Source organism: Mustela erminea, chromosome 3 (assembly GCF_009829155.1).
Source record: "Mustela erminea isolate mMusErm1 chromosome 3, mMusErm1.Pri, whole genome shotgun sequence".
NCBI classification, from domain to species: domain Eukaryota; kingdom Metazoa; phylum Chordata; class Mammalia; order Carnivora; family Mustelidae; genus Mustela; species Mustela erminea.
Genome location: NC_045616.1, coordinates 33,933,210 through 33,946,793, shown reverse-complemented (window position 1 = coordinate 33,946,793; position 13,584 = coordinate 33,933,210). Strand labels below are relative to the sequence as shown.

At 35.4% G+C, this 13,584-nt stretch overlaps 1 protein-coding gene across 5 annotated transcripts in view; it reads right to left on the bottom strand.

Moving 5' to 3' along the window:
- The window catches only part of PJA2 (praja ring finger ubiquitin ligase 2), a 74,151-nt gene that overhangs the window by 37,873 nt on the left and 22,694 nt on the right, over positions 1 to 13,584 (bottom strand). For all 5 annotated transcript variants that reach the window (XM_032335583.1, XM_032335587.1, XM_032335584.1 and 2 more), the window contains 3 exons: positions 12,410 to 12,527; positions 10,891 to 11,091; positions 7,701 to 8,754 (listed from right to left, as the gene is read on the bottom strand). In XM_032335583.1, coding sequence (XP_032191474.1) covers positions 7,701 to 8,754; positions 10,891 to 11,091; positions 12,410 to 12,440 — 1,286 coding nt within the window. In that variant the 5' untranslated portion in view covers positions 12,441 to 12,527. The remainder of the gene's footprint in view (positions 1 to 7,700; positions 8,755 to 10,890; positions 11,092 to 12,409; positions 12,528 to 13,584) is intronic.

Below are 13,584 nucleotides of genomic sequence, written 5' to 3'. Positions count from 1 at the left end.
TATTAATTTATGGCAACTTAACTTATTTAAAAAGGAAATCTCATATTTTAAGTATTTTATGATCCTGTCCAGAAAATCAGTACCTAAAAACCTCTGAATTTTTTTAACTTAGTGAAATAATTGATGGACTATCTCCAAACTGTAACATAAAAAGAATGCCTATGATCGATCAATAGTCAATATATTTAAGAAGCCTATGTCACAGATTGGTAAATTTGTTTTTCCTAGAGTCTCCGGATGAAAAATATGTTTTTTCTTTTCTTTTCTTATAAGTTTGTCTTTAATTCTACCTCTTACAAAATTTAAAATATATACTCTCTGGCCCTTTAGGGAAAAAATCTGCATATCCCTGCCCTGTATCACTGTTATTCATTATATATAATCCATACCCCTAAATAGGTAACTTTTAAATATATATACTAGCCCTGACCACCTAGCCATCCAGAAAGTTTTAGATTTTCACCCTTCTTTTCAAAAGCTATAAAACAAAACTTACTTGACAGGTAAATTTCTTGATTTTCTATCTGCTAATAGCATTTCCCTGCTCACAAGCTGAAAATCATGTATCTTTGACATCTCATGAACTCCTATGTTTAAATCCTTTTTACATTCCATTCTTTCTGTAAAATGTCTCCTTTGTCTCCATTTCCCCTAAAAATCCTGGCTCCAGTATTCTTTTCTAAACCTAGACCTGGAAGTCAATTATTAATTGGTGTCCCTAAATTTAATCTCATTCCCTCCCCTCACTTAAAAGATGCATTTTAAAATCACTATTGCTTTAATTTATATCAAATAGTACATACATAATATTACTCCAAAATCCTTCACTTTACTAAAGCAATATTTCATAAAATTAAACCATTTACCTACTGCCTTCTCTATTTTTGCTGCAGTCATATATTAATACTATGTCTTAAGGTACAGTTGTTGAGAACACAGGTTCTGGAGTCAGTCTGCTTGGATCTGAACCCACCACTTAGTTGTGAAAAAGTAACTTAACCTTACTGTGCCTTTATCATTCACACATCAGGTGAATTTAGTAACAGTACATAATAATTCACTGAGCTCATATGAGAAGTAAATGAATTAATACCTACAAAACATTTTAACAGAGCCTGGTAAATAATACGCCATCAGTAACTGTTAGCAAATCTTTTTTTTTTTTTCTTTTAAAGATTTTATTTATTTATTTGACAGACAGATCACAAGCAGGCAGAGAGGCAGGCAGAGAGAGAGGAGGAAGCAGGCTCCCTGCTGAGCAGAGAGGTTTATGATGTTTAAATGAATACTGTAAATAAAATGTTTAGAATAATTTTTGGAAAATGACAAACATTTAGTAAAGGTGGTAGCTACTTTATTATATAAGCTGTCTGCTTAGACATTTCAACTGGATTTCCAACCAGCACACCACCATTTTCCTCTTTTCTCTACCTAAGAAAATCTACTCTGAACCCTTGGTTTGTCTTACTGAACATCAAAATCAGCCTCCTGGTCACCCAATACGCTTTAGTCTTAGTCTCTTTATACCAGAGGTCAGAAAACTATGCTCTGACCCTTTAACCAAATCTGGCCACCTGTTTTTTAATGGCCTGGAAGCTAAGAATGTCTTTTGTCTTTGTTTGTTTGCATTTTTAAACAGTTATGTAAGTACCTAGATACTATCCTTGATTTTGTCTTTTGGTCCACAAAGCCTAAAATATTTACTATCTGGTTACCCTTTTAAAAGTCTGCAGACCCCTGAGGTTCAGAGAAGACACACCAAAGAGAAACCAAACATAGGTCAATGGAAAAGAAATCACATAATAGGAAAGGGTGAACAAACTGCTTAACAGAAGTATTAAAACAAAACAAAACAAAAACGGTTACCAAGAAAAGTCAACTGGATGTGACAAAGAAGAGGTCACTGTTAATATCAGGGGATATAGAAATAACACTGGGAGTTAGATTTCAAGGCATTTAAAAATGCAGAGTGCAGGAACAGAAACAGTGGGTATGGAATATTTATTCTGAAAATTCAGCAGTGGAACAGAAAACAAACAGGCAAGTGGTTAAAGGAAAAGCAAGATCAAGTGAAGGTTTCCCCTTGAGGTTTAGAAAAATTACAGAATGAGATAGAGGGAAGCAACTTTGGTATAAGATTAATAAAGTCAGGTGTCGGATATGACTTAAGACACAGAATGAGACTAGTCACCTCTCTTCATTAAAGAAAAAAACAGGAAAGGATACTAATATGTTGCTATATGGAGAAAAGGAAAACAAGAAAAAGTTCAGATTTGATCACTTTACCATCTCCAGGAAAGCAAGAAACAAAGTTATTTACTGAGAGTGACAGGAGTGTATGGAAATAAGAGCAGAGAGAAAAGATTTAAAAATAACTTTTCAAGTAGAATAAGCAACAGAACAAATAGGATACAAAACAATGATGGGAGAGTGAGGACCCATCTGTCCTTGAATATAAGAGCAAATGAGTTAAAAAATTTTAAATTCTCAAAATAAAACTTAAGTACCACTTTGATTTTCATATGGTCTCTCATTGGTACTGTCTCCCATTAGCATTTAGAGCTATATTCAAAAGCAGTCAACTATAACTTCAATGTTACATTTTACACATTCAATTGTGAACCAAAAACATTTTCTCACATATAGAATAAAATTACATGTGATTTCTATGCAAATAAGATTTGTGTAGTACAAATCTTAGATAGAAATATGATACAGAAGTAAAAGCATCCATAAGCAAACTTATTCCTTAAATTCCCCCAAAGAACTGGTGTGTTAGTCTTCTGTGGCATTTATCACATCCATAAAAACTGAACTATATTTTGGATAATTTTGTTATGTGACTAGCTGAGGATCAAAAACACTTTTTGAATTTTATTGAAAATACTTTGGATGGAAATGATGTTAGGACACATCATTTTCAGACAGTATACTGAATATAATAATCTAAGCAGTCTGGGACATTTTATCATTAACAATGAACTATGCTGTAATACAATGCTACAAATGGTAGTTGTTCCAATCTATAAGTCTGCTTCATTTAGTAAATAAGGCCCAGATGGTTCTGAATTGTGCCTGCGTTTTACAACTTTCCAGTCTTTTCCCTAAATATCAGAATATTGTCATCTGTAACTCCCTAACATGCCTGAGGAACAAAGCTCTTTATCCCTAACTTACTCCTTCTAAACTTTTACGAACTTGGAAATAAGATAAAAAGGTGTGCTAAAATGTTACAGCATATGCTTTAGGATCTCTGCTGCATAGATGCCTCATTTGTAGGGATATCAGAGGAGCTCCTTCAGCAAAGAGCTTAATTTAGTCTCATGATAATTACCTTAACGTTTTATCTTCCTCAGAAGGGTGGTGAACACCAAGAGAACAGGGATCATTATTTCCATTTACAGGGTACCTGGCAGAAAGTCTGACACTTAGGAAGATTTCAACAAATCCTTTTTGAATATAACAAACTGAAATCAACTAAAGAGCTAATACTCCTTTTATTTTCTCAACATCATCCACAACAAAAACATTCAACATTTATCTTAGGTAAGTGTTTTGGTTTTTGTTTTTTGTTTTTTTGTGTTTAACCTTTTAACCTTTTAAGCAATGTCAAGGCTTAGGGACAGAAAAACTGTGAAGGAAACCTCAACTGCTCTAAGAAATGGTCAGTGGATGGCATGCCTCTTCCTTCACTTAGAGCCAAGGTTAAAATGTGCTGGCATGGTTAAAAGGTTCTGTTCATCTCAAGATCTTGTCATCAAACAGTTATTAAGGTTCTCAGGGTATATTTCAAAAGAGCAGGATGTTAACCTTAGCTCTTTGGTCTAATTCCAAGTCTGGTAATTACATACTGCCTATTAAAATTCCCCTCGCAATTCTAATTTAATAAGGTGGTGTTCAGTTCCTGTCAAACAGCTCAGAGCAATTCTACCAGCTGCAATGCTTATTCCATATAGTGTAATGTTTCAGATATGATTAAGTGATCATTTAAAAAAGTTTTCAGGATGGAAATCGATCATGCATTCATTCAAATACTTTTCACTTTTAAAGAATATATGAACTATGTATTTTTTTAACTATATTTTTAAAAAGTGGCCAAAATTTCTATAACTAAAAATGTCACGGTGATTTTAGTTAAGTTCTGGATAAGAGGGTCCTATTTGTAGCTATTATAATATAAACATGACAAGAAAAATTTTCAAGTACAGCATCTTTAAGTTTTACAAAGCAAAGAAAACTCAAAAAGAATCTCAGACTCAAGGTAAAGGGTATTTATACCTTCTTTCTCAAGACACTCATTGTGTAGTCACTGTGTTTCCCCATTTCTCCAGTCTGCTATTATCAGAACTCAGCAGGACTACAGCATCAACATCAAGTAAATGAACAAGTGACAAAATGAAACTAAGTAGGAATGTATGTTTATTAAATTTCAACCTTTATCTGACAGCATACTAAAAAACATTCTGTCAACTGTGATCCTTTGCAGGGAGTTGAGGGCAGAAGAACTGGAAACAGCATAGAAATACTCCTCAATCCGTCCAGACTGTTGCAATTTGGTCTTAAACCTATCTCAAGGGTTACAGATCCAAACGGGAGTGGAATCCTAGGTAAAATCATTATCCTTCAGAATTTATTCTGTGATGGTAGTCTTAAACAAACAAAAAAATCCCTAAGTGTTTCTGGCATTCCATTGTGTCTTAAAGATTACTCCAAAATTAGTTTCATCTTTTAAGGCCAACTCAACTTCAGGTTCTGTAAATCACTATATTACCAAAAAATGAAAGAAAAAGAAGTTTCTACTAACCGTGTTTTCTTCCTCTGTATATTCTATTTTTTTAAAAAATCTATCATTGTTTAGAATACTGGTGTATCACTTAAGGAACCAAACTATAATTAAACATATTAAGACAACACCCTATAACCATTCAAAGTCCACAGTCATTCTAGGCAAATAAAATACTAACCCTATTCTTTCACACACACACACACACACACACACAATCAATTTAAACGAAGAGCCAAGAAAACTACTTTTGAGGCTGATAAACAATGCAAAAGTTTCATTAATTTTATTATGACATTAGGCCTGACTATAAAAAGCAAAAAAAAAAAAAGGGGGGGGGGTTTATTTTTGACTAGTGTGTCTCCAAAGATGAAGGTATGTCCAACTTAAATTATTTTCTTCAAGAAAGCAAAAATATAACTGGTGTAAAAATGCAACACTCTTATACTCTGAAAAAGATAAGTTATCTAAAATGGTGAGTTGATGTTATTATTATTTTTTAATAGTAACCTAAGAGGTATAGTAAAGGTTCATAATCTAATCCAAAAATCTTAGGGTTGACTATGTTTTAAAAGTCAGATTTTTTCCTGCTGAGATTCAGATGTATTATTTAATAATTCCCAGTGGGGTCTAACCCCAAAACTTAGTAATCAAACACTTTCATATTTCTGCAATAAATGTTAGGAATGCTTCAAAAAAAGGCCTCACGTTAGTTCAGATCCAGATCTGCATCAAATAAGTTAGTACCAATTAAGATTCTGATTTCAATTTCCATTTTAAAAAGAACTTTATGGATTTTGCATAAAAGACTGTGGGCCTAAATTGAAAAAACAAATAAGTTAGGGAGAAGTTCTTAATGAATTTTACTCTTAGACTTAAAAAACAGTAGGTTATATAAATACAGTCTGCTAGCCCTTGAAGTTTACAACTTAAAGACAGTAGTAGATGGGGCACCTGGGTGGCTCAGTGGGTTAAAGCCTCTGCCTTCAGCTCAGGTCATGATCCCAGAGTTCTGGGATCGAACCCCGCACTAGGCTCTTTGCTTGGCAGGGAGCCTGCTTCCCTCTCTCTCTCTGCCTGTCTCTCTGCCTACTTGTGATCTCTGTCTGTCAAATAAATAAATAAAATCTTTAAAAAAAAAAAAGACAGTAGTAGAAATTATATTTCAACTGTTTCTACAAGTTACTTATGCTACATTATACAAGCTTTATCCATATGTCCAAAGAAAACCAAATACATTTTATTAATTTTGTGACATGAAATACATAAAATGTATTCATATTTAAGAGGAAAAATTTCTTCCTTTGTAGTACTCTCTAGTTAAAAATAAAAAGTAACCATTATTTCTACAAGTCAGTAAGATCTTGAAACTGCACTGTTAACTGAGCAAGATCTAGTCCAATTAGCTCCAAAGTCTGTGAAAATATGGACTCCAGGGTAATGAAAATCAGAAGCTGGACAAAGAAATTTTTCATTTCTCTCTTCTTTTTATGGTTTTACAGTTTTGGAGGGGAAAGATTCTATATACGAGGAACACAGAATGCTTACTCTATGAAAAGCTGTGGGACACCTGGGTGGCTCAGTCAGTCAAACATCTGACTCTTGATTTTGGTTCAGGTCATGATCTCAGGGTTGTTAAGATTAAGCCCCAAGTCTGGCTCTGCCCTGGGCATGGAGCCTGCTTAAGATTCTTTCCCCCTCTCCTTCTGCCCATCCACTCCTCAACTCCTCACCCTGCTCACGCTCTCTCTCTCTCCCTCTTATAAAAAAAGAAAAAAAAGTGGTATGTTCTCTTGAGATACCCATTTGTATTAGGCAGTAAGTAGAAATGCAAATTCCAGCTCCAGAATTTACTAGCTTTGTTACCTTGGGAAGTCAATTCTCCTGTGCTTCAGTTACCAGGTCTATAAATTAGGGGAAATAATATATACCACATTGTGGTGTGGTATATATGTTTATACATACATTTTACCTATAAATAGGTAAAAAATAAACCTAATGATAAAAAGAGCAACAAGGGGGTGCATGGGTGGCTCAGTGGTTTATAGCTTCTGCCTTTGGCTCAGGTCATGATCCCACGGTCCTGGGATGGAGCCTCACATCGGGCTCTCTGCTCAGAAGGGAGCCTGCTTCCTCCTCTCTCTCTCCCTCTCTCTCTGCCTACCTCTCTGCCTACTTGTGATCTCTGTCAAATAAATACATAAAATCTTTAAAAAAACAAAAATTAAAAAAAGAGCAACAAGAGGAAGAGAGAAACAGGTGACATTAATAAATATTGGCAAAGTTAATACAATATTATCAAAATTTTCTGTGATCTTAAATCACTTTTTAAGTCCAGGATGAATTAACACAGAATTTTTTTTTAAATATAATGTTTACTTTATAGTTTATAAACTGAAATACTAAGAATATGAAATACTAAGAACTGAAATAATTAGTATCTCTATCCTTTTGTTAAGAACTAATCATAGGGACACCTGGGTGGCTCAGTTGGTTGGACGACTGCCTTCGGCTCAGGTCATGATCCCGGAGTCCCGGGATCGAGTCCCGCATCGGGCTCCCAGCTCCGTGGGGAGTCTGCTTCTCCCTCTGACCTTCTCCTCGCTCATGCTCTCTCTCACTGTCTCTCTCTCAAATAAATAAAATCTTAAAAAAAAAAAAAAAAGAACTAATCATAATTTTCTGAAATTACAATTTCTATAAACTCCTGAAATGCCCCAAAGGAAGTTTCTGTAAATAACTGTAAAAAACCAAACAGCAGTTTGCATGTGTGGTTAGCACTGAGAAAATAAGAATATTTGGCCAAAGTACCTAATTCCCTGACCATGTCAAAGAGCCCATCCATCAAACATTGTGGTTGGTAGAAATAAACCACTTTGAAATAAACCACACAATCTGACAAAGTACAAAATCTTACCTATCTTCATCCTTGTCATACAGCTGGTAATAATCTCCACAGCCATTCCAAAAGGTGTTATCCACCACTTCTTGCCTTCCTGCTGTGGCTCCACTTTCCGCTGTTACTTGGTTATGTTCTGTTTCCCTATGCGTAACTCTTGAGTAAGGTGGATCCAAGAACATGCAGTCATGTTCTCCATCGTAGTCATCACATTTTATTAATAGGTCATCTGAGCCATTTTCCTCAACTTCCAAAGCCTCCCTCCATCTCTGAACACTTCTTTGTTTAGCCTCATGCCTATTAAATCCTGTTTCTTGGTCCACCTGGCTTGAACTTATCAGTTTTCTAACTTTGGGCCTTACTACCTGTTCAGGAAAACTTCCCTGGTTCTTTCCCTTATCACTAGTATTTTGTTCACTGCAGATATGCCCGGGAGCACACACTGCATCTTCAGCTGCATTTTCTCTCTGAATCTCCTGGCTAGTATCATTTTGTTGTTTCTTTCTAACAACTTCATCTTCAGAAGAGGACCTCTGAAATTCCTGATTGTTCTCACTGACAAACTCAGTATCACCAGTAGAACTTTTGACTAAAGGTGCTGAATCTAGCTCTTCAAATTCATCTCTTATTTCACAGTTAAAAGAGGGAACTGGTGGTGAAAGACCAGTGTATGCCTCTACCTCTCCATTTGCCAACTCAAATATTGTATTGCCCAATGCTTCCTGATAGCCACCACCTTCCACAACTTCTGCAGAAAGCTGAAGACGGTCACTGGCCTCTCCATGCGTGCCATCTGGATCATAAGAGTCAGTCTGAACCAATGAAATTCCATTTTGTACACTTGAAGCATTGCAAGCTTCTGTAATATATTCTCCCTCAGAGTGATTATGAAGATCTGTACTGCTTCCTAAAGTCTCCCTGCCCTCCTCGCTATGATGTACCGCAGCAAAGGATGGACTGCTCTCAATGGTTTGATTCAATGTTGTATCACAAATGGGAATTTCGGTTTCACTTTTTTCAAATAAAGTGTCATTGGGTAAAGAAGAATGAACTTGATCCGATGGACTGGAACCTTCACAGAGAATAAAGAAAACATATTTGGAGACATTAAATATAATTTTATTTACTAATGACTATTTAAGCAGATATTATACTAATAATTATGCGCTTGGGTATGACTGAATTTCTCTGGCAGGTACTTCTATGCTCCCACCCTTAACTGAGAGGGCACACCGGTTACCCTATGAGTTCATTTATGCCATTGTAGAGCCCTTCAGTATCCTCTGCCTCAGATGTCTTTTGGAGGTTTTTTGCCTAAATCCAGATACCTAAAACATTCTGTAAAAGACATTAAAAGGAGAGGTATAAGTCAAGTCATAGGGTAACCAATCTGCCCTCCCAGTTGTTAGGGTGCACAATACAAACTTAACTTCTTTTATTATGGGCAGCTAAAATAACTGCAACAGTATTTTTCAGAGATAAAAGAACAGGTTACAGATCTAACAGAAATGAAATTCGATTGTGTCTGATGTCAATTCAGAAGATTATATCTCAGTTCCCAGATATATATTAGATTTCTACTCCCAGAATGGATTCTTATAATGCATCTATAATAATGCGTTAACTTTAGATATGTTACAGCTATGACTGCAAAACAACAAAAAGTCAACAAGCTGAATCTCTTTGTCATAGTCTGTCATATCTTGGGACAAAAATAAAATCATATCTATTCTATAAATCACTTTAAGCCTGATTACCTTTTATTACTACTAATGTAATAATAAAGAATGATGACATCTGAGTTTTGCTGGAGGATATCCCATTTTGTTGGAACAAAAATTTATAAATTATAAATAACTAAAGAGCAGTCTCAGATATCAGAGAAAGGCTTCTCTGAACTTATTAGCTAATAATTTAGGCTCTTCTTTATAAATGACAGTAAAAATAACCTAGAATTATCAAATTTGCTCAGAATAAGATGACCACAGATGTGTAGCCCAAAGATGTGTAATTAAAGTACATGCATATATGCAAAATACTTTCCTAGACCACAGAATAATTAAGAAATTTTAATTAAATAACTATTATTTGGGACGCCTGGGTGGCTCAGTTGGTTAAGCGGCTGCCTTTGGCTCAGGTCATGATCCCAGCGTCCTGGGATCGAGTCCCACATCGGGCTCCTTGCTTGGCAGGGAGCCTGCTTCTCCCTCTGCCTCTAGCCTGCCCCTCTGTCTGCCTGTGCTTGTGCTCTGTATCTCTCTCTCTCTCTAACAAATAAATAAAAATCTTAAAAAAAAAAGTAACTATTATTTGACATTCATACATCATAAAATGATTTTAAAAAATCAAATTAGCCGGGGTGCCTGGGTGGCTCAGTGGGTTAAAGCCTCTGCCTTCGGCTCAGGTCATGATCCCAGCATCCTGGGATCGAGTCCCACATCGGGCTCCTTGCTTGGCAGGGAGCCTGCTTCTCCCTCTGCCTCTAGCCTGCCCCTCTGTCTGCCTGTGCTTGTGCTCTGTATCTCTCTCTCTCTCTAACAAATAAATAAAAATCTTAAAAAAAAAAATAACTATTATTTGACATTCATACATCATAAAATGATTTTAAAAAATCAAATTAGCTGGGGTGCCTGGGTGGCTCAGTGGGTTAAAGCCTCTGCCTTCGGCTCAGGTCACGATCTCAGGGTCCTGGGATCGAGCCCCACATAGGGCTCTCTGCTCAGCAGGGAGCCTGCTTCCTCCTCTCTCTCTCTGCCTGCCTCTCTGCCTACCTGTGATCTCTCTCTGTCAAATAAATAAATAAAATCTTTAAAAAAAAAAAATCAAATTAGCCAACCTAAATTATTTGGAGATACAATTAAAACAAAAAAGCTATTAAATATAATATGCAAGAAAAATATATTCAGTTCACATTAAAGTTTTCTTATCGAAAGCTGAGGATCTCCACTGGCTAAAGGATGTGATAGGGTAATCACTGCCATGGCACTGTAGCTGTATTTTAATGACTGACTGTATTCTATTTTTGTCTATGTTTAATTGTATATAGTATTAATATTAAATTCAATTAAAATACCAAAATAGAATTCTTGAGAGGAAATGTAAAATATTTGTATTCATAGACACATAAAACCCACACACAATCTCAAATATTACAAGATCAATTCCTACATGCTTATTGATAGCTCTTATATAATCCCATGTTGCGCACCTGAGGAATTTTCCTTTGGAACATCATCTAGTTCCAACACTTCATAGTCATCACCAGCCCGACCTAAACTTCTTTCATGCCTGGTCATACATGGTTTAAAACTGACATATGCATGTCTTCTTCCATATCTCCTGCCTGTGATTGTCTGATATCCTCCTGCTGGTTTGGGCCAGGCAGCCTTGCTGGATTCTTGATCCATTGCTGAAAAACAGAGTTAAAAATAAGAAAGGCATACAATGACTTTTATTCTGGTGACCAGTAGGGGCAATATTTCAACATAAATGCTATTTCTTGCCAAATCATATGCTACTGAACATCCAGTACACCTTATTAATACTGTAAAACATACCTGAAAAGTAAACATTAAATATTATGAGAGTTATATGCTCTTTACCCCCCAAAATAGCTTTTAAAGTTGGTATCTTTAAGATATTTTAGATTTTTATGACATAACCTAATAAAAGCAATTTCTCATGTGCAAAATTCATACACCATACTGCAAAAGCTCATTAAGGATTGGACAATGATCCTCCAAATTATCTAAGTAAAGTACCTTATGTATAACTCCTTAATACCTTCTTGAATTACTAGTACATGAAATGATGGTTTTAATTACATTAAAAGTGAATGCATTCCTATCCAAGGTAATAGGTAACTTTAACTGGCATCTGTACTGTCATGAAGAACCAACTGGGCCATAATAAAACATACTCCAAATATTAGGGTCAGATAAAATTCTCCAAAAGAAAACAGCAATGAGCCAAGTCAAAGACATGCTACCCCACCTTCCAAAACTACCAATGGTATACACTATGGTAGCAAAACCCATCAACATTTGAACAACTTTAATACTAAGTTCTGATGGCTGAAGCATATATAGTAGTAAACAGTAGCACCTTTAACTAAGAACATTATCACATCTATATCTAAAAGGTTTAAATTTCTTTAGTCAGTTAGATTTTACATATATTATACAAGAGGTAAAAAAAATTTTCTCACAGTATATGAAACAATCAAAGGAACAATTACATATTTTTGTTTTATTGCATTAAAACAAATATAACTGCTTCCAAGCACAGATAAAAAACACATTATTTATAACATAGAGTAATCAAGTTTTACATTGTTATTTAATTCCTGCAACAAACTTATGAGACAGATATTGTACTTCATTTTAAAGATCAAAAAAATTAAAGTTAAAATTCAGTATTTAGTAACCGTCCAGTAACTGAAGAGTTTGACTACAGAAACAGTACCCTTAACAACTCCTCCAAAGGAATAGTCTCCAAAATGGAAAGCAAAATAGTAGCCAAGGGGGTACAGAAAGAAAATAAGAACTTTTACTTTTACTTATACTTATTTTCATATCAAAAATTGGAAATTAAGCTTTATATTCAATATACCAATCAAAAATGGCCTTAAATTAAGACCATGACTCCATGTCATGTACATATTCAAGGTTATCTCGAGAGAAAAATACAAAGTCCTCAATGTAGAGGAATTGACAAACTCTGCTTACCTGCTGGCTCTTTTTCAGTATACTGTGACATATATGGCAGTTTTCTTGTGCCCAGTTCAGTGCAATTATGGATATGACTTGGTTTTTACTCATACAATGAATAAGCTGCAGAAGATTCCTACAAAGAAACCATGGATTAAACAAAATAATAATACAAAACACAAAACAAAAATGGCAAAACTAATACTCCTCCTAGTGAAGCTCTTTGTTAGCCCCATAATAGAAAAATACAATGTGATCTGACAAGTCCACAAAAACCTTACAACTATCAAGATGGTTATTTGAAAAGTTACATCTCCTGTTAAAAAACCTTGTTATTAGTATATATCATCCTTGAGACTGACAATGATAACAAAGATATAATTTAAAAGTAAATAAGCAGACAAACTGGAAGAAATGTTTACTGAGCTATGTAACGAAACTATCTGGGGTCTACTACACTATGCTCTCTCTGCTTCTCCATCAAACACTGGAATTCCTTTAGCCCTGGCACTGTTAAAAGAAGTTAACCCTAGGAATACAAACTTTATTTTAAAAATGCATAATGGCTTGGAACAATTTAAAATTAGTATGTGTAAATAATGATATTGTTTAAAAATAGTCAACTTACCATTCACTTTTTTTTAAAAGATTTTATTTAGGGCGCCTGGGTGGCTCAGTGGGTTAAGCCGCTGCCTTCGGCTCAGGTCATGATCTCAGGGTCCTGGGATCGAGTCCCGCATCAGGCTCTCTGCTCAGCAGGGAGCCTGCTTCCTCCTCTCTCTCTCTGCCTGCCTCTCTGCCTACTTGTGATCTCTCTGTGTCAAATAAATAAATAAAATCTTAAAAAAAAAATTAAAAAAAAAAGATTTTATTTATTTATTTGACAGAGAAAGATCACAAGTAGGCAGAGAGGCAGGCAGAGACAGAGAGGGGGAAGCAGCTCCCTGCTAAGCAGAGAGTCCGATGGAGGGCCTGATCCCAGGACATGACCTGGGATCATGGGATCATGACCTGAGCCGAAAGCAGAGGCTTTAACCCACCCAGGTGACCCTCATTCAGATATTTTAATCCCAAATTAGAACCTACTCTAATTTAAAACTAAATATTTTATTATCATGTAACAAATATAAAATGACCTTCTGATTTGCAATTAATTCATTTACTATCTCAAAAGTTGCAACCTGTGCTTTTTT